Source organism: Parasteatoda tepidariorum, chromosome 11 (genome assembly GCF_982258835.1).
Source record: "Parasteatoda tepidariorum strain Cologne lab strain chromosome 11, Ptep-v5.0, whole genome shotgun sequence".
Taxonomy (NCBI): domain Eukaryota; kingdom Metazoa; phylum Arthropoda; class Arachnida; order Araneae; family Theridiidae; genus Parasteatoda; species Parasteatoda tepidariorum.
Genome location: NC_141765.1, coordinates 62243525 through 62268822, shown reverse-complemented (window position 1 = coordinate 62268822; position 25298 = coordinate 62243525). Strand labels below are relative to the sequence as shown.

The 25298-nt window shown below is 27.4% G+C and overlaps 1 protein-coding gene across 2 annotated transcripts in view; it reads left to right on the top strand.

The window, feature by feature from the left end:
- LOC107440620 (tubulin epsilon chain) overlaps positions 1–21809 on the top strand; it is a 50709-nt gene extending 28900 nt beyond the window's left edge. For both annotated transcript variants that reach the window (XM_087154845.1, XM_087154846.1), the window contains exons 8-13: positions 3888–4008; positions 12541–12704; positions 17805–17933; positions 18724–18867; positions 20214–20388; positions 21405–21809. In XM_087154845.1, coding sequence (XP_087010971.1) covers positions 3888–4008; positions 12541–12704; positions 17805–17933; positions 18724–18867; positions 20214–20388; positions 21405–21557 — 886 coding nt within the window. In that variant the 3' untranslated portion in view covers positions 21558–21809. The remainder of the gene's footprint in view (positions 1–3887; positions 4009–12540; positions 12705–17804; positions 17934–18723; positions 18868–20213; positions 20389–21404) is intronic.
- Positions 21810–25298: the final 3489 nt, after the last annotated feature.

Here is a 25298-nt window from a genome sequence, read left to right as displayed (position 1 = left end):
AAAACTACATGTTCAGGCTTCAGAAAACAGCTCTTTTTTTTCTTTCTTTTTTTTTTTTTTTTTTTTTTTTTTTACTGATTCTGCCTATGACGGTCTTTCTTTTATCTGTGTGTAAAATTATCACACATTGCTTTTCCCCATCCATCTTCACTGACGTTCAGTTGAAAGTTTGAAATTCTTCTTGAACATTCTAATTGTAAGAATATTCAAAGTCATCCCAAGATCATCCACACCCATTATTCATCAAATATTCATGTATTTTTAACAACCAGCTGAAGAAAAAGGGGGAGTGGAGAGGCATCCCATGACAGAAGCCATGACATATTTCCTGGAAAAAACAGGGGGAAAGTGTTTGTTTTGCTGCTGATTTTATTACTGGCACCACCCTGATTAAAATTCATTCATTCCTTTCTTTCCTTTACCTCATTCTTTTCTTTCATTCATTCCTTTACCTACACTCAACAGCTGTTCATATGGCAGAAGGGAAAGAGAGACTTTGTTCTCTTGTTTACTACAGTCTCCAGAAAGTGATGCCAAGAAAGAATGGAGGAGGGGAAAATTCCAGGTGCCTTGACCATTCTTTGGAGTAACATTAAGCATGAAAAAATAAATAAAAACCACTAGTAACAGGTGGAAAAAATTGTGATGAAATTTCCAGTGGAGCTTCTAAAAAGCAAAAATTTCTAAAGAAGAAAAAAAAAAAGTAATTCTATATAGGCCACCCTGTTATGTACGCCTTTCTGCTAAATTTTAAAGTTTTAAATCAATAACGCCATGGCATATCTCCGCAAAATTACGGTATCTTCTTCCATGTTTTCTCTATATTTTTAAGTTGCATATCTATGTAAAGTAAGAAATTATTTCAAAGGATTTTAAGTAAAAAGTGAATAGACTACAAAAAGAAAACTATTGCATGCTTTTGCATATGACAATTTTGTCATATGCGCTAAATGAATCTTTCTAACAAACACACTCTTCTACTTTTTCATATTAATGATAGCCATACAAATATAAGTTAACAGGGTTCACAGTGTAATTAGAACTCTGTCAAAAGTGACAATTTAAGTTTAATTTTGAATGAAAAATACTTTAATAAACATTTCAATACTAAACCAATGGTTAAAAGATTTCCTTTTCTCTCTTCAGAATAATATTTATTGGCTTCAAAATCTTATGAGCATCTTTTTTCTCTTTGATTTGATCTTGTGGGAGCTAAAATAAGTAAATATGCACTAAAAAGTTTTTAGGTAACTTATACTTTGTTACTGGCTTTCAAAACTCTATTTTTGATATGTTTAAGAAAATCCCACTTAAACCGTTTTCCTAGCACATCAAAATAATTCTGTCTCCATAAAGCTTTGCACAAACTTGTTCTGAATTTCTTTTTCTTTTTTTTAGTCTTTAAAATAAGGAACTTATTCAGTAGCTTTTCTGACATCCTTTTTATTCTTTCTAATTGCTCTTTTATCTGTGAAAGAGGAATTCCTCCTTGATTCAAAATCAGAAGGGTGGTGGGATGGGCAAAGCAGGGAAATGGTTGTTAAAGGAAGTATGGGAGCATAAATTGTAAAATTTATGAGTGGAATTATTTATCAATTTTAAAATTATCCAATCATTTAAAGAATGTTACACTGCACAACTGGTTAGTTATTCATTTTTCTTTTTCTTGATTCCGGTGAGCTGCAAGATGCTTCTAAATCACAAATAACAAAAAGTCTGGATATTCTGAATTTGATTTTTGGAGCAGTGGACAGTGTCAATTAAAATGCCTTACAAACTTCTCGGGATTAACTGCTTCTCATAATCTAACAGTAGCATTGACCCTTTGGAATAAAATTGCGTGCCTGAATTTCTTCCAGAGTCAATGGCGTGTATATTGACCGTAACTCACATTCCTTTACTTTCAATTCCTTCAATATCTGATTAAAGGCCTACTCCCAATGATAGTAATGAAAATAATGGAGATAAGCAAAATATAAAAATCATTGTATGTATTAGTATTAAAAACTAGTAAAAAATTCGCAAACAGTAGTAAGTATTGAGAGGGATATTGTTGAAATTCTATTTAAGATACAAAAACCATGTAAAAATTACACATTTTCTTAATAGTTCATCTCATGTCAATTTTTTCGAAAAAATATACTTTTTTTCCCCTGATTTTACGGTATCCTACTTTGTGTATTTTTTAATGCTAGTCTGATGAAAACCTAAAAAAAGGGTTCCACTGTGTATATATATATGTATTTATATACACACACATACATGCATATTACTCATTCTTAAAATAAATAATTCATTAAATATTATTAACATTCTTATTTATTTTGAATGAATGTATTTTAAATTTTTCTTCATTCTTTTCTTTATTTATTTTTGAAGCTCCTGCAATAAACATCATATTCTGTAAATTATTATAATATGTTGCACGTAAGTTATTTTTTGTTATTTTATTGCCTTTTTTTAGTTTATTTCCATTTTTATACTTATGACAAATAGTAACACAAAAATAATCATGGACACAATGTGTATACTATATTAATATAATGTGCATACTATATTATGTATGTATATATCTAAATGACTACTATTATGACTAAAGTAAATTAATTTAAAAATATATATTTTTTCATTACAAACATTTATCTAGGTATTTAATAAAATTTGTTTCAGTATCTTATGAAATTAAATATAAATATTATTAGATAATAGTTTCCTATTTGTTAGTCATGTTCATATTTTTTATAGTTTTGAAATTTTAATTATTACAAGAACCTAAAGTTACAAATTATTTTTTTTTATTCAGACCAGTTAATATCAGAATTTTATTTTCTAAAGCAAATAAAATACTGATTTTACTTATAATGTTAATTTACAATCAGCATTATAAGCTCCAAATTTCAATAAATGTTGTAACTTACTTTGTAAATTTTATATTACAAAATAAGCAATTAAGTTTTATAAATGCATATAAAAAATTCCTACAGTGCATGAAAGCATTATCGTGTCAAAAGATACATTTCATAATTCAAAGTTTAAAATTTTGACAGTTTATTCATTTGATCATTTATCATTATACCATTTATACAAATTATTTTAAATAAAGATGCACAATAAAAAGGTTCAATACTTATTTAGCATAGCACTTAAAATTCAAAAGAAGTTGTAACAGTTTTAATTTAGTTGACTTTATTCAGCACCATGAGCAACAATATCAGCGATTAAAAATTTGTTTGTAGATATTGTAAAACTTAAATCCTGCAATTTTATAACCTTAAGGCAACCAGTATTCTATTTCTGGATTAGGTTATTTTGAAAAATTAAAAATAATTTTCATCCTAGTTAAAGAAGTTATCTCTAAATGATTCCAGTGGTTATATTTTAGTGGCATTTGGTTTTTAAGAGATTTAGAAAAGAAATATTGATGAGATGTCTTAAAAAAATAATAATTGTTGAAAATAATAATTATTTAGTGTCACCTTTTAAATTAAAATACATTACAAATAAAGTAAAATTACACAAATTTGAATGAAAAAATTATGAATATGTAATAATTTCTTGTATTTTCCCAGTTGAGACACTACCATGCGCTGAAAGTTTAATTGAGTAAGTTAGAATGTTTGGAAAAAATTAATAGCCTAATAATTCACTAGATTTATAACCCGCAAACTACAAGCTGCTATGAATCATTGTAAAAGTTTAATTTGCACACTCAATGTGCCGTTTCAAATAATTTTATCACATCATGTTAGCATGTTATATAATGTTAAAATATGTGTCTTAAATCTCAAAATTTGTAAACTAAATTTAAGATTGTTAAAACACATTTTTTTTGTGTGTGTGTATTTAAAGTAGTTTCCTCGTCAATGATATCTTTAAACCTTATTTAGATTTGTTTTTGCGGCTTTTCCTTCCTATCAAGATGATGTGATAACGTCCCCTTACAATGCCCTGCTTGCAAACAGTCAACTAATTAAGTATGCTGATTGTGTTTTCCCGTTTGATAATAAGGTACACATTTTTCTAGAATATTTGCTGGAGTGTAAGATGTTCCCAAAATTTAAACAATAAATAATGACATGATTAGTTTTTATTTTTGTTAGTTTTTATTATACTTAAAGGAATAGTCACAAATAACCTCTTTTGCCTTGTGAATACCCAACTTTTTTATTGTTTAAATAATTATTTTCGTAATTCAAACAATAATTTTTTGAACAATAGTTCTTTCTTCTTTTTTTTCAGTTAATGTTGATTGTATTTCATGTTTTATTTGTTAAAGAGCATTGTTCATTTTTTTTTAAATTGTTGTCATTTAAACTCAAGTTATTAATCTCTTTCTTTTACTAGTTTATCATTCATAAAACAACACTAACAAAAAACTTACATAAATAGTGTTTTTATATTTTTTATGTTTACTTGTTTTTATTTATTAATATTAAACTAATTTCATTAAAAACTTGAATAATTGTAAATTTTTTTTAGTATTTAACTCTTATTTATGAATTAAAATTTTAATTTATTACTTCAAATAGCTAGATACAAAAATATAATTCTTCTTCAAAAGTTTTAACCTAAAACTAAAATGGTGCACATTAAAATTGAAATGTAACTAAGGTTGTTTTTTTTTTTTTTTAAATTATAGTTTCTTTTTTTGACATGTTTTCAAATTTCAGTAAACTATTGGACGGCAAAAAAAATTCTTTTTTTTTATATGTTTAACGTTTTTACTTCTGTTATTAACACTAAAACTAGTTACCCGTTTATTTACTTTGCACTTTATGATAATTTGTGTTGAAAATTCCCAATATGTTACAAAATAATGTTTTGGTCTAGTATTTTGATTTCCAGTAAGTAAAGAATGTGCTAGTTTAGTCCAGTTTAATAAAGAAGGCAATGATTTTTTTGATGGTTATTAAATATTTAAACTAAATATTATTGTAATATTGATGAACTTCTGAAAACAGACTAATTGCTTTCAAAAATTATGAATTAAGTTTTACAAACCATCTATATAAATTTTGTGATTCCACTAGCGATCTGCCCCAAACCCCCCAAGGCGAAATTAGAGGGAGGATAACGAAGGGGTAAGTGTGAATAGAAGACTTGACAAGAGTAATAGTCAACTGGAGGGGTTTAATAAGGGTTGCTTTCAAATTTTGCTTGGCTTATTTGTAAGTAGCCAAGAACTTAAGAAGGATTTTTACAGCAAGAAAGGTTAACATAAATTTTGATCTTGGCTCGTCGTGAATTTCGCCAAAACTCACATCGGACATTTGGCGATTTTATCGAATTTCCTCCTGTAGGCATCGCCACTACTAAGATGCACGATTATGTTGTAGATACATATGCTGATAAGGATTCTTCATATGAAATGTAAGAATTTTATTTTTGCATAATAACCATAACTGTGCACATTGTTTTAAATATGAGGGACTCGCTTTCAAGGAGGGAAAAACCACTATAGGAAAAAAAATAGGCTACATTAAGAAATGTTTATTACTACAGTATATGTTAATATTACCACACAAAAAATTATGTTTAATTGAAAGAATTTGGCACGTAAAAGGGCAATTCAAATAGTTGATATTGTCATTTTTATATTTTACGCAGATCTCAATATTTAAGTTGTTTACAAAATAAAATACGCAACAGAGTAAACATCATTTTTAGTTTATTTGTCATCATGATACTATTCTTTATAATAAAAGAACACAAAGTATGAAAGTTTTTAGAGTATTTTAAATATAACTACAGTCAGACCTTTTAACCGATTCCTTAGCAGTTCGTAACTAAGCACGTTAATAGTACACATTATGAATTTTTAAAAATGGTAATACAAACGAAAACGATCGGTCATAAATTAAATACTTAATTCAATGAATTTTAACAGAATTAGTAAAGAATTAAAAGAAAGTTAGATTTCAAAAAAAAAAATTAATTAAAAATAGAGCTGTTTACAAATTTCCTCAAACTGTACATACATACTTTGCATCTTACCTTATTTAAAATAATCATTTATGCAGGTCTGTCTCGTTTTTGGTTTCATTTTTCGAACAATGTCTTCTAGATATTGTAACTTCTCGAAATGTTCCTCAGCTCCCTCATGGTTTTTAAAAAAATTTCGTATGTCATTTATTGCATTGAAGGCTTCCACTTGGGTTACAGCTACTGGCTCAGGATCACTCTTATTGTCTTCACTGTCCACAACTTATGAAACAATTTCAGAAATTGCAACTTGTTCATTGGCTGCAGCATTTTCCTTGAACTCGAGAGAGGTAATTGCCTTGTAAGGAAGTTAAATAGGCTTTTGTTAGAAAAGAGCTCCCCTCGCCTCAGATAAAAATGACCTTATGAGCGATAACAATGTTTAAAACTTGACCATATATCCGATAATCTGTAACAAAGAATTCCTATTCAGTGAGCCGGGACTTTGGAAAAGTGACCTTATATGCGGGTAACCTTATATCGAGGTCTGGCTGTATTAATAATAATTCACTATATTTTGTATTCAAATAATTGACATAATCATAGGAGTTAACTAAATATTTATTCAAAATATAAACTTAGCTGCCATTGTATAAAAATTATGTTTGCGGCAATATGTATGAAATCTCAGAGTGTATGAGATGATAACCTATAGATTTTAATAAAAGAAGAGCTAGCATAGGCCATAATGGAGAGGAAAACCACGAAATCCTCCCATGGTTAGTCTGATACCAAGGGAACTCTAATCCATGATCCGCCTACCACTGAGGATATTTCACGTCAGCACTGTGGTCGGTAAAAGCCGGGTGTGGAATTCATATCGATCAGCCATCACCGGGATTCGAACTCGGTGCACCTCATTCGGAGGAGAATGTTCTATCCCATGAGTCCAACTTTATTGAGTAATAACTCAGGTACCAATTTTCTAATTTTATTAATTGGTACCAATTTTATTGATTTGCCTCAAATTTAGTCATTTTCAAAATGTAAATGGTAATTCAATCGGAATTTTTGTAGAAAAAAAAAGGAAATAAACCGTTTTTCCTCTTAACTTGCAATGAATGCAGAAGCAACCACGAGGGTTAGTGAGCAAAATGAACAGGTAGCGGAGCCTTCCAGTTTTTTATATAATTGCTAAATTATTAGTTATTAACATGCGTACTTAAAAAAATAAGAAAAACATTTTTCAGTATTAAAAAATAATAATTAAAAAGTGTCTTCAGCTGGAATAGAACCCACGATATCACAGTTTTGTGTTAGATTTCATAATCATCAGCCCCAAATATACACACCTGCCTTGAGGATATATGAAAAAAAAATTTTTTAAATTTAATAAATTAAGTCATTTAGATACTTGACATTCTTGAAAAATGCTTTCCAAATTACCATTTTTATCGTTTATAACAAGTATCTTCAGTTCATTTAGAAGTAAACCATAATTCGGCTTATCTTATTCGTTTTCAGCTTATGTATATGCACCAAAAATAAATTCAAAACTAGATTAGATATAACACAAGGACTGCAAATTTAACTGTCAGATATAAAACCTTATTTAAGACTGAAAATGATAAAACGATGAAAAATCTACATTCCTCGAATTAAATATTTTAAAAATAGTCTTTTTTTAGGTTATAATATTCGTAATTACCTTAATAAACTTTAATCGTAATGTCGGGGCTCCGCCTATGGAAAACATTTAATATATCAATGGAACACACTGAAGCTTTATATCAATTAACATTTAGTGTTAGAATTACAATTATAGAATAATTGTTATAAGATTATTATAGAATGAGTATAGAATTAATAATTATTATAGAGAGTAAGATTTTAAAAGACAAATATTTGTTAATGTTTAATATTTAATCTAAGAGAAAAAACATAACCCATATTGAAATCTAACGAATAGCCCCTATTAAATTTCGTGACAAAAAAATCGAAGCCTGATTGATTTCCGGATTTTAAAAACACCTTCTAGTTTTACGATTCAATCAAATTGTTTTCGATGTCTTTCATCCCACCTGTCTCACTAGTGCTTCAGCATATTTTGATATCATTTTTGTTTCAGTCTTACTTAATATCATTTTTTTTTGCGACAATTATTTTTTTACTACTTTTTTGCGTATTAATTGTTAAAGTATTAATTGTTTTTTGAATTGACAATTTCAATCATCTTTTAGGTATTTAAAATTGCAGCATATCACATGAAAGTATTAAGTATATATCATTTTTCCTATAAAGTAAAATAAAAAAGAATTCTGATCCTTAGGAACAGATGTTAAATAGTCTCATGATCGAATGATGGACCATAATTACCTTTTAAACAAATAAAAAAAAATTTTGCCTTTTAAACTAAAAATTTGCTTATTTTTAAATAATTTATTTATACTCAAATTATTTTAACCATGATATGACAACGAAGTTTTTTATTTGATTCAGTCATTTATTTATATTTTTCCATTTTTTTATTTATTTTTATTTCATTAAATTAAATGCACACGTTTGAAATAAAAACAAAGCTGTCAAAATTTCATATATAGTTTCGATTTATAATTTTAAGAAATTCTTTCGACTTTGATTAAGAAATTTAAAAGCCTTATTAATAAAAAAATTGAGCAGCCTTATTAACTTTAAACACATAATAACAACAAAAAGGAGTTAAAAATAGAAACAAATATGATCAAAAAACACTAAAGTCATAAGCTAACTAAATAAATTAATTTCGTGTACGAAATATAATTTTACAAATTAAACATATTTCAGATTTAGGGAAAACATGGAAAATTTAGTTATACAGGACTTATAAAAAAATTTTTTCTCATGTTTAAAATTTTTTTTAGCTGATGATCATTTGATTTCATTGCTCTATTAAACAAAATCATATGTTGTTTCTGTCTATTAGCAGTAAGTTAAATTAAGGTAAAATTACATTTGTTGTATCCATTTTATCCAGAACAGACCAGATCAAGAGTTTTGCCAAGCAGGCCAGTCAAAGAGGGAATTGAATAGAGGAAATTGAATCTTAAAAAATTTTTCAAGATAAAAAAAACAAAAAAGCAAATTCAAAACTTTAAAAGGTGTATTCACAAACACTGATGTGAAAAATGTATATTCTCGAAAGAATCGAAAACTTTCTTAGGAGTCAAAAGAGCAAAAGCATCATTTATTTTATTATTTCTTTATGAATAGTTTAAATAAAAAAAATTCCATTTGACGAAAAGGAAAAAAATATATATATATTTTTTTTTAATAATATTTATTATTAATAAATAAATATCTAAATGAATGAACCTGCACAATCAAAGAAAATAAATTAAAAAAAATTCCTTTTGACAAAAAGAATAAATAAAAACAACTTATTTTTTTAATAATATTTATTATTAATAAATAAATATCTAAATGAATGAACCTGCACAATCAAAGAAAATAAATTAAAAAAAATTCCTTTTGACAAAAAGAATAAATAAAAACAACTTATTTTTTTAATAATATTTATTATTAATAAATAAATATCTAAATGAATGAACCTGCACAATCAAGGAAAATAAATTTTAAAAAATTCCTTTTGACAAAAAGAATAAATAAAAACAACTTATTTTTCTAATAATATTTATTATTAATAAATAAATATCTAAATGAATGAATCTGCACAATCAAAGAAAATAAATTTTAAAAAATTCCTTTTGACAAAAAGAATAAATAAAAACAACTTATTTTTTTAATAATATTTATTATTAATATCATTAATACTGATCATTATCACTCGTAACATTAATACTGATAGCGTAGCCATCACATTTCAAATAAGTAAAACTTTTACTTAATTTTATTCGCAAGATTTCAAGCGAGAGCTCTAACGAATATCTTATTTCCTTATTTAGTTGATTGGCGAAATCATCATAGATAGAGCTGTGATAAACGCTTCCATGTGGTGGGACAGTGCTTTGGTGTTAAATAATTATCACCAAGGCGAGAAATGTAAGCGATAGCTCACCAAACCTAACAACCCCTATCAGCCACTAGACTCCGACATGAACGATGGAGAGAGGACTAAAGCTGTAATTATCCCCAGGTGGTAAAATTAGGGGTAGGATCCTGGGGCAGGTTTACCGTGACACCAATTTTGTAACTGTCTACATTCATGAATTTGCCCACTGGTGAATCGTCTTGGAGAGTTTACAAGTAACAAGGAATATCCTCAAGTTATAACAACAAGTATTCTTTAAGTAAATGGTTTTTAAATTTCTTCAGAAATGAAAAACAAACATTCCAAACCTTAACATCAAGTTCTGTATTTTTTAACTTCAGTTAAGGCGGTTTCTCAAAGATTCTTTTGTCCCATGGTATAGTACTTTTTAGTAAGTAACATGCTATTTTTATAACTGTTATGAATTCATAACAATTGTTATGCTTGTTAGGTTAAGCTTGTCTATTTCTGCCCAGCTCTCTATATTCTTAATGAAAAGATTACAAACTTCTAGTGTAAAGAAGATCCACATTTTTTAAGGATAAAAATGATTGTTATCCAGTTTCTTATATTTGAATATTATTTATTGTTTTTTATCTAAACAAAAATTTCTTACCAATCTGGCAATTTTTAAAAGTAAGTTAAATATGTTTGAAACCTTTCAAATTTTTGTCTATTTTTAAGTTCAATCAATCCTTTTTTTGCTTAAAATAGTATGTACAGTATTTTACTTTACTTTAAGAATAAATCATTCAAACTAAGGTATTTATTTGATATTCATTTATTGACCAAAAAAACTTAAATAACCTGAAAAATAAATATGCACTCAATTCAAAAACAATTGGTTCTCCCAATAATAGTCCTTCTCTCTCCGATTTTCACCGAAAGTAACAGAGATTGTTTGGATAATAATCATATTCAAAATATGAGATCAGTCTATTGGAATCAGTGAGTTTCTTAACTTAAAAATTTGCTTACAGTCTAAATATCAGCACTAAGTGCCCCCAAATTATTCTTAAATGAATAATGTTTATTAAAATAATAGATTGGCTACCTTTGATTTAATTTCTTGAAAGTAAAAATTACCTCTTATAAGTTTAACTTATAGAAAGATGTCTTTCCTTGATTTGTGGCCATCCTGAAAAATTGAATGTGTCTAAACTCTTGAATATACTCAAATTATATTAGATAAATGTTTTGAGAAAAAAAAATCTTGTTTATATAATATTTCTTGTTAGTGTAGTCAATATTAAGTTGAAAAAGTTTGTTTCTTTTGAATATTTACGGGGATTCAGTATCCTTAGTTTCTGTTGTGACTCTGTCAAGGGACAGCAATAAGCCTGACTATTATTATTGTCTATTATTATTACTGTCATTATTATTGTCATATACTGTCATTATTAAGTAACAAAATTGCAAATATTAAGAATGCTTCTTCTATTATTTTTTTCTTTTTGTCATTAAACCATTCCATTTCAGCACTATATTGCAATTATTGTTCATATGGTGTACTATGAAGGGTTCAATCCAGGATTATTATCTTAATGTCTATTTTCTTGTATAATTTTACTGAATTTTGAGAATAATTTTATGCAATGATAATGATTCAAAATAATTTGATTTTAAGTTTTAAAAAAGCAACAAGGTGTGGCATATTTATATAATATTTTAGACCAATATCTTCTAAGCTGCCCAAAAATTGAAAATAGGTAAAAGAATTTCATTAAAAATATAATGAAGTAACTATATTTTGATATAAAACATTAAACCATTTTTTTGTTGCACTATAGCCTTATAGCAACATCTCATCACAATGTAAAATTATAATATACCTAAATGATTAATACTACTTGAAATTTTTTTATTATATTTTATTCTAGAAGGATTTTAGTTTAAAACGGCTTTTATTCATTCTTAAAATATATCAATAAAGCTTATATTAGTTTGTAAGCATTTTTGAGAGAATACAAGTACTACCCGTTTCTTAATGTTTTGAAATCTAATACTTTTGACTTTTCGAATTTTCAATGTCAACTGCAGAATGCAAAAATTCAAAATATGTCATGTTAATATGGTAGTAGGTCTTTAAAAAAATTCAGAGGTGTATTTTGCTTTATGTGATTTCTGACAAATTTCAGAGATGATTGTGCTCCGGAAATCCAAGGTTCAGAAGTTTCAAAAAATCATCGATCACATTAATGTATAAAACTTCTTGTATATTTTATTTAAAAATATTAGAACTCGAATTTATGCTTGGCATCTCTTTTATTTGTAAATATTTTTTTCTGGTAGAGTAATAAATGTGATTAGAGATAAAAGTAAACTTATTTATAATTATTAATTTAAATTTTGCTGCATATAATTTATTTAGAATTACATGTTGTGAAATATCAATGATTTAAATTTATAAAGACATTAATTTTTTTTTAAATGCCTCATTAATGATTTTACTCTAGAAATTTTCCGGATTTTTGAGTTGGGCTCACAATTACCCCTGAAATTTTAAAATATGAAATTAAAATTATTTAATACAATGTGAATTATATTAAATAAAAATGAATTATGTATAAAAAAAAATTTTATCCTTTCAGACTTTAACAGAAATGTGTTTTAAATTTTCAAAAATAAGGAATTCACAATCTCACTTGAATGCTGTAAAATCTCGTCCATTCTCTGCTAACACTAGTGGTAAAGATGCAAGACCTTTTGAAGATATGAATGATATAGTTTCTAATGCTATCCTAAACCTCACATGGTATACCATTTTATCTTTATCCACTCTAACTACTTTTAATTATTTTAGAGTTGGCATGTTTTTTTAATCTAGCTTTGTAGTTTTCATAATTATTTCTCATTACTTTGTAGTTACATATTTACAACTGTTTCAATATTTTAAAAAAATATCAAAAGATGCTGTATGCGTTTATAATTAATTGCCTTTTGCTCACTGAAAATCTCTTTAAGAAATTTATAGATTAAATTTTTAAATTCTTAATGAATTTATAAACCTCCAAAAATATTCAGTATTTGAAATCCTTAATGCTTTTATTGCCTTCTCTTGTACTCTTTGATTAATTTTTTTGTCAAAAATTTTATTCTTTCATAGGTTATTTGTAAGTAATGATTTGATAACAAGAAAAATTGTAACTTTAAGATGATTTCATTTTATATACAGTTAAAAGTTTGGTATATTTTATCACAGAAACTTTTCCATGCATAAAAAGTAAACACTCTGGGCTTGCACTGCCACATAATCCAGAGTTCTCCCTAAGAATAAAAAAAAGGGCAGGGTGCTTCCTCTTTGAAAAGGGCACCCACTTAAGACCGTAAAAAAATTTTTATATTGTGTAAGAACTGAATTTTATCCTCAACAGTTTTTAGACTACCCTCTTATACTATTTTAGTTGTATATTTCAAAGAAGAGAAATTTTTAATTAATGAAAATAATTAAAGACATGCTAAAAGACAATCTTAGAGCATAATTTTTTTTCACAAAAAAGTAAAGTAACAAAATAATGATTAATTGATAAACTACTTGAAAGCTTTTTTCTATAATTGAAACTGAAAATTATTAGAAAATTAACATTTAAATGTGTATTTTTTTTAATAAAAAAAGGTATTTATTGAAAAAATAGTTTTAAAATTTAAAATCACTTTAATTTATGAATATCTCAACCCCTCCTCCCTCCAAAAAAAGAGACTTATAAAAATTTTACCTGTTGCTAATAATCCTAACAAAGTAAATATTTGTGATAGTAATCAGAATTAAACTAAAAACACAGAGAATTATAACAGTGTGTAATTATTATTTAAATAGTGAGTTAATTTTTTTTTCAAAATGGTGTATGAAAAAAGGCAGTGTTTTTAAGGGATGACTGCTTGTTTTTACACAAAGGGCATAGAGGGTGCATTTATTGTTATCAAAGGGCAGGCAGGGTGGGTGGGCTTTCAAAAAAAGCTTATGGGGAACACTGTGTAAACTATAAACTGAATTGAACTCTCTGTTGTCAAATTCTTTTTTCAGTTACTAATGTACTCTTAGTACCTGTTTTCATCTTTCTTCATACAAATATTATAACAAGAAATAGCTAAAGTAAAAATGTACAAAACCCATTGAGGCAGGGTCACGTTATGTTACAAATTAACATTAAAAAATCCTTAAACAACAGATACAAACATAAATGTCACAACTTTATTTATGCAAATGGATAATACACCTACCTGTTTTTGATGCAAAAGTACAGAGAGCAATAAAAAAAAATTTATGCAAAATCTAGGTTATTAATAAGCAAAAATGATTCTTGTCTACTTAAACTGCATTAAAATTTCACGATGTGTTTAACATTTTGTAAAAACATAAATATGGCTGTTATCTTTTTTTGTTTAAGATAAAATTATAATTTTGAGTAATAATTTTGATTCAAATAATCAATAACAAAATGTATACCTAAATATTTTTATCTTGGTTTAACAAAGTTGATTTATAATGACTTTGACTACAACTGCATACATATAATTTAAATAAAAATATACATATCCCTAACAATGTTCTTCAAAATCAAAAGTACTGAGTTAAAAAAAATTACTGCTCACAATTGTAAATTTAATCGTTATATCACTACTAAAATATATAAATTAGAAAGCAACTTCAGGCAAGCACCAAACTTAAACTTACAAAACAATAAAAATAAATTATAAAATTTTTATGAAATTATTATTACTTTTTACAGGAAATAAAAACTATACCCATGATGAAATGTAAAAAAGATATGTCATTACAAAATTCTTTATTTTTCTCTTTAAAATTTTTTTTATAATTTATTATATTTCCATTTTTATCGCTTTTCTATTATTCTATATTATTTATAAATTGCCTATTTACGTTTATATATTATCATTACTATTATATATTTACATTTATAGTTTATCTAGATCACTATTTCATATTTTATTCTGTGTAGTTTGCAAGGAATCTAAAAAAACGAATTTAAAAATAAAGACCGGACCTCATATAGCAGAATCACTTTTTGAAACTAATGATATAGTTACATTGTTCAGTTTTCCTTTGACCATATGTCATGTGACGATGACACAGTGTAGTTGGCCCTCTATCATATATCACTGTCATTTTGACATTATTCTTACAATTATCCCCTCTTTAAAGACAATGTTTCCTAAGTGTTAATTAATTTAAATTTCTTCTCTAGGTACTGGGTCCTCTTAAGCAGTATTCAATCTTTTAAATAATAACAAGAAATAATCTTGATGTATAACATTGTTTACTTTGATTTTTTCGTATTCTATAAAATATTTTTGATGAAGGATTCTATCAAATTTTTATTCTCTTGCTAATAAAAAGAGATTGTTATGGCATGTAACACTAATGAAAGATAGTGCACACAGAATTTAACATTGTTTTCAATAATGACCCATTTTACAAATAAATATCTCTGTGGTGACAATATATAGGGAACTAGATCATGTATAGTGGAATAAAATAATTAAGAATAGTGTTGTGAATTATCTTTAATGAAGGGTAGCATAATAAAATTGACTACAAATAAGTTTTAGAATAGTTATCTAACTAAAGCCTTGCCCAGATCACCAGCAACAACGCATGCATACACAAAAATAAACACATTGTGTAGAATAAAAATCATAAAGAATTACTAATTTATTTTACATCACTTTAATGCTAAGAAATTTGTCTACTTTTCATCAGGGCTAAAGAAGGGCTAATTCATTCCTTACTCAAAGCTGAAGCTTCGATTCCCCACCTTGTGATCCACAGATCTCAAAAATCGCAACTAAAATTATATGAAAACTTTGCTGTTTACACTTTCCTTAAGAAATGAATTGCATATTTGAGACCTTTCTGGCAATAGCTATCAAACTTTACATTGCTAGCAAATTATTTCTGTTCAAAACTATAGTATTCATCCATTTTCTTGGTATTCCTCAAATTATTAAAAAATAACATTTTAAGTCAGAAAAAATTTTCTATGGTCGTCGTCATCGTTTCTTTATCTTTTTCTAATTTCAGTTTTTAACTTTTGCTGTTAAATAAAAAAACGTGTAGAAAGGCACTTTTATAGTTACATATTGTCCGATAGCAATAGTTTATTAATCAGGGTGCCTAATTTTGATATATTTTCATATATATATGTAATAGCAATTTTTTTTATACATTACCACTAAGAAACAAAAACCTCAAATGCTAATTACTAAAAAAATATAATAATCCTTGATCATATAATAATGGAAATATTACACTTGGTCATAAGTATTTAAAATTAAGGCGTTAAAACACATAAATATTTTGAATAATGACATTAAAAAATGCATTATGAAATTGGAAGTGTTAATAATTTTTAGTTTTAAAGTTCAGGATTTTTCTTTCTTTGACCTTTTTCTATTCTGTTTAAAGTTACGAGATAGTATCAATTTCAATGACCTAATAAAAGTTCTTAAACGTCTAAACAAAAAACATACTGCTTTTTTATTCACTGAAATTTTTCTAGTACATTTTATAGTAATTTACGTTTGTGTTTTATAATAATTCAATTATTTTGTGCTTTACAATAATTCTTGCCAGTGATATTTGACTGTTAAATTTTTGCAATCAGATGCGAGAATTGTCTCAAAATAAAAAATTATGGACAACAATGAATGTATTGAAATAAATTTAAGAGAAGTTACACTTGAAACAATTTATTTTTAAAGCGAGAGGTTGATGCTGCGCTGCCGTGACGTCACTGACTGAAATCAGAAGCTTAGATCGGCACGAGTCTCTTCAAAGGAGTGACACCTAGCCCTTCTATTCTCTCTTTAGCCCTGACTATTCATACCGCCATTGTATATATTTGACCATGTGGGAAAAGTAATATTATATATCAAGTCAAGCAAGGTAATTCATATATAGCAAGCAAATTAGAAGGATCACGTAAATTTAGAATTATAAAAGTTCATTGCACTGCAATGAAAATTAACAAAAGTCATATGAAATTGAATGAATATTTAAATCTTATCTCTCATTGTAGGCCCACTTCTTCTCCTACTCCCTTTCCTCACTCCCTCCAAAACCCTCTTCTGTTGTCTCGTTGGCTAATCCATTATCAAAACATTCAGTAGACAAGTACTGCCTATTTTTTTTTAAAGAAGAACATCTCAAAACTAACTTCCAAGGCGGAAAGAAGCAGGCTAAGACTCATGAAAAAGGAACTATGCAATTTTGTTTTAATATAGCCGTGCAGCCAGGGGAAAAACTGTGTATGTAAATTGTAGTAGAATTTAAATAAAAAGGGTGTTTTAGAAACACTACACTCCTTTTTAAACTTAATTAAATGATTTTGTGAATCCAGCCACAAATCACTTGTGTTTATTTTACAAGATATAAAGTTTGCTGATTACTAGGTATAAATTGATTGAGAAAACTTAGGTAATTTCAAGCTACAAACAAAAAGGAAAATGTTAAATGTTTTATGTCACATATATATGACATTTTTAGGAAATTAGACCAGCCAGCATGAAAATTTTAAAATATTTGTCTTAAAAGTTTTTTATAATATTTGTATGAAACCTCTGTTTTAAAACTAAAATATTTGCCCTTCTAGCGTCTGAAGTAGCACCCCTTAACTGACTAGTACCCATTATTAGATATTCCTCCTAACTTTTGCTCATCAATGTTAAATTTTCTAAACTAAGTTTGCTTATTGTACAGTCTAAAATTTATGACATTTCATGAACTTCTGTAAATTTATTTATGCTATAAATTTTTCTGTTTTTTTTTTTTTTTTTAAGTTCAATGCAAAGAAAAAAAACTTTTATTATTTCATTGAAATTCAGTTTATTTCAGCTATTCCAGGTTTCCTGGTGGCCTAAATATTGACATTAATGAAATTGTAATGAATATGGCACCTTATCCTCGTCTGCACTATCTTATACCAAGTGTTTCTCCAGTATTTTATTTTGAAGACTTATGTCAGTAAGTATTAAATTTATGCTCACTATAAAGATTATTGTTTACATAAAAATGTACATTATTATCAACATTTTAACTTTTCCATTTTCACTACTAAAAAACATTTTGAATTATCAATAACCACTATTCTGTTAACTTTTATCTGTTACTGTTTAAGGTAGAGAGAAGCAACACTTTGACAGATTGATTAATGTCTGTATAAACTTGCATTGATTTTAGTGGGATTTTAATTAATTGATTAATCAATATAATTTGCTTGTGCTAAAAATATGTAAATTAAGTTAAAAGTATCTATAAACTGCATTTGATCGTGATTTATTTTTATTTAAATGTTTTGCTTCATTTAAAGGACTAAATAATTTTTGTGGGACTGAATTATAATCTAATTTTAGCTGTAAACTCTACATTTTTACTTTTTTATTCTGTAATAGTATTTATACTTAAATCTCTTTGAAAACATACATATTTCTTCAATTTAAAACAAAAACTTTCTTTAAAATTATTTAGTCCCATTACTTGCTTAATATATAATTTGACATTAGTGAAGTCAAAAGCTTAAGCATCAAGACATGTTTATCTGAAATTTTCTTTTTAAACAACCCTTTTAAATTGAATAACATTGGTAAATACAATTTTGTTGTTCACAGAATCAATCGGGTATATAATGAGAAATTCCAAAGCATGCTTATAGTTCAAAAATAAACTGAAACGAATTACATTTTGTAGTTGAGTCATAGAGTAATTACAAAATTTTAATTGTTTTCTCCTTTGTGATAATTATTTTATTTCTTAGAAAGCCTGATGAAATGTTCAGTGAAGCCTTTTCAATGTCACATCAGTTATTTCAGTGCCCTTTGAGAGAAGGAGTTTTACTTGGGTGTGCCATTCTTTGCCGAGGTCGAATTTCTATGTCTGATACATTAAGCAATGTTGAAAGGTGAGATAATTGTAATCTTTTTACAGCATAATACTCATTTGAAATATATGGGTAAAAGGGGCACGATGCTCTTGAAAAATGTATTATAGTTTTTTTCTGAATACAGGTATCTATATTTTTTGCTAATATGGAGTTCTTCGACTATAGTATATATAACAACCTACTACAGTCTAGATGTAATAACTCAAAATATGATAACTCTAATATCACTTTAAACACTATCTTTTTCTGTCCCAACCCCTTTATTTTTAAATCCATGTTCTTGATTGTTATGTCAATCTCGCCAGTCACAAAACCATTCTTTTATGGAATTCTGATTACACATGAACATTTACAATCATTTGACATTTTTTTTTTCATATTTCTTTTTATTACTACAAGTATTATTTTTGATTTGGGACTTAGATTTAATCATGAAAATCTGAATTATGTCACTTTTTTATTTATGTGATTTTTATTTCTACATGCCATTTGGGCTTCATTTATTCACAATGATTGATATGCTATATTTCCAGTGATACATACTTTGCAATAAACTTATGAGATTTCCATGGTAATTTACAAGTGTGAGGCAAAAATATTTTATATTTGCTAAAAAATTTTAATAATTTTCAAAAGAGCTGTAGCAGGTAATTCGTAGTTTGCTTCAATTACTGATTTTTTCAAAAAAACCCATCACTTACATTATATCAAATCTTCTGCTTAATTTCTAAGCTAAGAGGCTATTTTCACAATCAAGGATCTAATAAAACTAGAATCAACCACAGGCTTGCAACCAAATGAAATTCTCACAAAAGAATTACATCAGCAAGAGGAAAACAATGCAATTCATATCTCTTTTCCTGCATCACCATCAATGTCACTCACTCCATTGTCAAAAGTCCACACCGCCTCCAAAGTTTAGCTGGTCGCATCACCAACTGCAGATTGGTGTAAACTAACTGTGACTCCCCACCTCAGTTCCAAGGACAAAGGTGCTATCCTGACATCTTTAATTCAGGAAAAGGGGTAAGGTTGTTTCAACAGAGAAGGTCACTGCAAAGTTTGCCATAAGGAACACAGTTATATTAAATTTAAATATTGTAAAATTTTCAGCATTTTCCTTTTATAAAAATAATTTTAAAACCTAATATTTAATCATTCTTTGTTGTACTATGTTAAAATACAATAAACTCTAATAGAATAGCAATTAGATTGGTAAAAAAGTGAATAATTATTCAAATTTTTGTTAAATAATGGTTAAAACCTTACTAGTAAAAAAAGTTTCTTAAAATATATTTTTCTATGCATTTATGTCTTAGTTAATAGAATTTTTTTTATTTAATTACACTTTTTGATCATTTTAGATTAAAAAATACTCAAAAATTTGTACCTTGGAATGAAGATGGTTTTAAGATAGGATTTTGTGATGTACCTCATATTAATTCTCATCACTCACTTCTTATGCTTTCGAATACATCATCAATATCAAAACCATTGAATTTATTGAAAGAAAACTTCATGAAAATGTATCGTAAAAAGGTATGTAATCAATATTTTGCAAACTTTTGTATGTTATTGCTGTTGTGACACAAAAAATTAAAAAACGTGAAAAATTCAGAAACATGCAATTTTGTAATCATAGTTACTTAAAATAATGAAATTTTGTTGAGAGTACTTTTATGCACCTTATGGGTAGAATTGAAGCTTACTCTCTCTCTCTCTGTAAGTATTTATAAAAATTTTAAGAAATTTAGAATGATTCTAATGGAGGAATGTGAAAAATATTTATTTAAAAAAATGTAATATTATGTACTACAAATTTATGCAAGCAGCTTTGTGGTTGTATTAAACTTCGAAAAATATTCACTGAAGAGAAAAGACTGCAAATTGGAAACAAAAAATATTAAGTAATTCAAAGAAATGGATTCAAGCACACCGCGTTCAATGCGGCTATTGTTTCACAAAGAACTTTGCAACTATTGGTACTGCGACCGGGAGAAATAAATTCAGGCAAGGAGAAATGTTTTTTTGCTTAGGTAGTAAGGATGTTGCATTGAGCAAAAATAATGGTACTTTAAACTTCATGTCTACCAGTGCTTCATTTACTGCATTAAAGATTTTTGCTAAATGTCTTAAGTGACTTTTTATTCAGAAGCAACACTTCCAATTATTTCACTGAGGTACATTAAACTAAGATTAGAATTCTTTAGAATAGTCTAATTCTTTGTCAGAAATCTAATGATAATAACAATTAAAAATCTGATACCCCTTTACTGAGTTATTCAGTTTTTTTTTCTTTTTTTTTATATAAAACACTAGCTACCTTGTTATTAGTTATCATTAAATATATTGCACAGATATAAGAGCAATAATGAAGAAAATTTCTCATACTACTAATGAAATGCGGTGAAAAATGCGCATGACTTTTAAAATTTATATTGGATTAATTGGGAATTATTGTATGCTATGATGTAGTTTAACTAATTTTGTTCTTTTGTATGCGTTATTTTAATTGAAATTTTAAGTTTTTTTAAAATGTTAATTTTTTTTAATAGGCTCATTTACATCATTTCCTGGAAGTAGAGTCAATGGAGAATGATAACTTCAAATCATCACTTGCTGATTTAAAAGATCTTATCGAAGAATACAAATCAATGGAAAATGTTTCTCAGAAAACAGAATTACAACGCTTAAATGTTTTACTATAAATTAAATATTATATTTTTTAATTGTGATCTCTATTATGTGTTCTGTGATATTTTTTCACTGTGATAACTAGTAAGGTAATTTCAAACTTTATACAAAAGATAAGTTATTTAAGTACAATATTGGGGATTTTCATTGTCAACTCTTTTATTAAGATCATTGATCACACTACATAAGTTATATTTACATTTATATTGAGTGGAAATTTTAACTTTAAAAAAAAAATCCTGAAATAAAAGAGTTCAATTTTTAAATTGTCATTTTTTGAAATATTTGACACAATAAAGAACATAATTTAAAATTATTCAAATTCTCAAATATTTCAATATCAAAAACTTCAAATATTTTCTTCTTTTATCACTGAAATTAAATGGAGAAATACTATGTAACTTTATTCTTTTAGTATCTGAAATTTTACTTAGCAAAACCTAAGCACAATGTAGAAATTTTTCCAGAGAATGGAACCAGGAAAGCATCTAATGTTATGAAAATTGCTAATAATTTCTTATAATGTAAAAATAACTTTACATGGGCACATCAGATAATTATTTTTTTGATAATTATTTAAAGGTGCTATGTACTAAACCAACAATCTTGCCAAAAAAGTTACAGAGCACTTTAATTTCAAGACCAAAAAATGCAGTAAATATTATATTTTATCTAAATTAAATTTGCACAAACGTATAATTGCATGCAAGAATGAGACTAAAAGATATAAAATTTTTACATCTCTTAAAAGCTGCCTTAGTGTGAATGATCAAAATTTTACTACAATCAATTACTATAACAAAATAGATTTTTGTTGAAAACAATTCCATTGCTTGTATTTTGCTGATTATAGATTATGCATTATGAACATAAATAAGTTTTAAAAAAGGTAGATGTAATATGTTAACATTTTAAACAGAGCTTTTTAAAGAAAAGAAATTCAAGAAATGTACCAGATGCTGGAGTCAAGTTTCTGGTATTTATGAACTAGCCATATAAAAAACCTATATAATGCATTTAAAAAGCTTGTTTTCTCAAAGAGTATACACAACCTTACAGATGAAAATATAAACAAAATTCTTCTGTACATTGGTTTAAATTTTTTGTTTTGACAATAATATAAATGTTCTTCAACTAAATTTTAAATATTAGGCAAAGAAATTTTTACTATTATATTATTTTAAACGTGATGAAAATATCTATATACTTCTCAAATTTCAATCGAATAATTCAAAATTAAAGTAATAATTACAATACTAGTAGCATAACTACTCATAAGCTAGAGTTAATGTGGACTTCTCAACTGTTAAGTGTTGAAAAAGTTTTTTAGCATTCGCGAACTGACTTTGCTTTCACTAATATTTTCTTGTGTTTTCTGGCATAAAATTGCATCGGCTGAAAAGGATATTTTACAAATTTTTTCGTTTAACCTTCAACTTTTTATGACTTTTTGAAAGAAATGCTAGGAAATTATCACTAGGAATCATTTTGTTAAATGATTAATGCTCTTTTATTTTCCCAAAGAAATAAAGTACATTAAAAATTATAAAGTAAAATCTGTCCCCTTCCATTGGAATAACATGCTTGTGTTCTATTAGTGTTTCAGGAGTAAACAGGGCGCAAAAAAAAAATTATGTACCACTCTGAATAACTTTTAATCCAATAACTGGATCTTCAGTCCCGCAGTGGACTGATCGTTAAGACACGGTTCCCAGCAGATCACCGAAGTCAAGCATCACTGGCTACGGTCAGTGTGCGGGTGGGTGACCACTTGGATCAGTCTGCGTAGGGACCGAGGGTGTGCGGTATTGGTCCTCGTTAAACTGTTCTATCGTAAAGTGCTCGACTTCGCGTGCAGGTCGTCGGGCTACCGAAGCGGGGGTGCCATCCCCTCTCTGCAGAGGATCAAAATTGTGATGGCATGTCTTCGGATCATCCTCAGGGGTGTTTCCCAGACCGTCGCCAATAGCCCATCATGCAGCTCTAGTGCGACGTAAATTAACTACGACAACAACTGGATTTTCGCGTTCTAAGTCTCAATCAAAATGGTTAGAAGGGATGATTTCAAATATGCTAATTAATTTTAAGATACAAAATTATACAGACAAACACTTCTCTGTATAAACATGCCTTATATTCAATGGATTCGGATTTCTGACCCAAAAATACAGATGATAGTCGCATTCTGGGAAATATGTTCCCAATAGTTTGGTTAGGAAAGTGTTCCAAAGTTTAGACCTCTTAATATTAATTTTATTCTGTGAGTATTTCAATCTCGAGAACATTTTAAGCGAATTGAAAAAAATTTTGCACACAATTATCAAATTCATTTATCCAAAGATAATTCCTTGAAGAAAAAAAAAACTTGTTGTGAGTTATTATTTTATTTAAAAACAGTCGGGGGCGTTAATAAAATCCTTAGCGAGAGGATCGGTGGATTTTTATTGAAAAGATCGTGAAATATGATTGATAACTGCTTTTGTTGTGTAGAAAAAATCAAAAGTACCATTAGAATTAGATTATGATTATCCCATTTATCCTCAATCTTGTCATCTCACTTTCCGATTTTGATGTAGCTAAAATAAGACAAAATAATTTTAATAGTACACGTGTTCCGTAATGCCCTTTCTTAATATATATTTTTCTCTTAATGATAAATGTCATATTCTTCAATACAAAAAAAAAAACTAAATGGTATATTTACTTATTAGTGATTAAAAAAATTCATGGTTTTTAGTCAAATTTTTTTAAAGATGATATTACTAACTTTCCTGATCTCAATCAAAATATTAAATACTCTATTTATTTTATATTAAAAAATTTAATGTTATGAAAAAAAAGTTGAGGTCAAGAAACTGATTGCTTGTTTTAAAAAATAACGGAATTTTTCGGCTAAGAGCCACTTATTATTTTTTAATATCAAAAAACAACTTTATTTTTTATGTTTAAAAGTATGATATTTAACATTGGGCAAAAATTTTTTAAAAAAAGAGGTAGTAAAGGTCGTGATTTATTCCTTGTAAAAAATTTTCCCAAAAATTACTTCAATAACTTTTTTTAAATTCTTTATTCATTTGGAATGAACCATCTAAATAATTATCTAAAGATATGAAGAAGACAAAAGAAAAATGAACGAAAAGCAGAGCGCTCGTTAGTATCACCATCATAAAGTTTTTGGACAACGTGTACTTAACATTTTACTTGATAATCGATTTTGAACAGCCGACCCATTTCTGAGTTTACGACTATCAATGTTCAACTCCGTAGCCTTGTAATTTCGAACCCAATCCAGAGGAAAAATGAACTCCTGAATCAAACATTGGCACAAACTAACCTTTATAGAGGACTTTTTTGATGGAACTACTCAGCATTTGCGTTACATGGAGAGGAAAATCTCCCACAGTTAGCCAGGCGGCAAGAAGACTAACCCAAGATCCTTCTACTCTTGAGGATGTTTTACGTCAGCACTATGTTTTCGAAGCAAGGCGGGTGAGGAATTCATATCGACCACCCATCACTGGGAATCGAACCTGGATCATCATATATATAAGCCGCGCTCAATCCCCTGAACCATCACGGCTCTCTACAACATGTACTGTGATTTGAGAGTCAGCCCCCTTGTAGCATACACCCTACCCTAAGCTACAATCACTCTTAAAAACTCTACGTCCAAGCGCCGGAATATTTCAGAAAATTTTATACGTGTTGCATTTCTGACCAAACTACGGACAAGCAAGTTATATTATTCTACATTC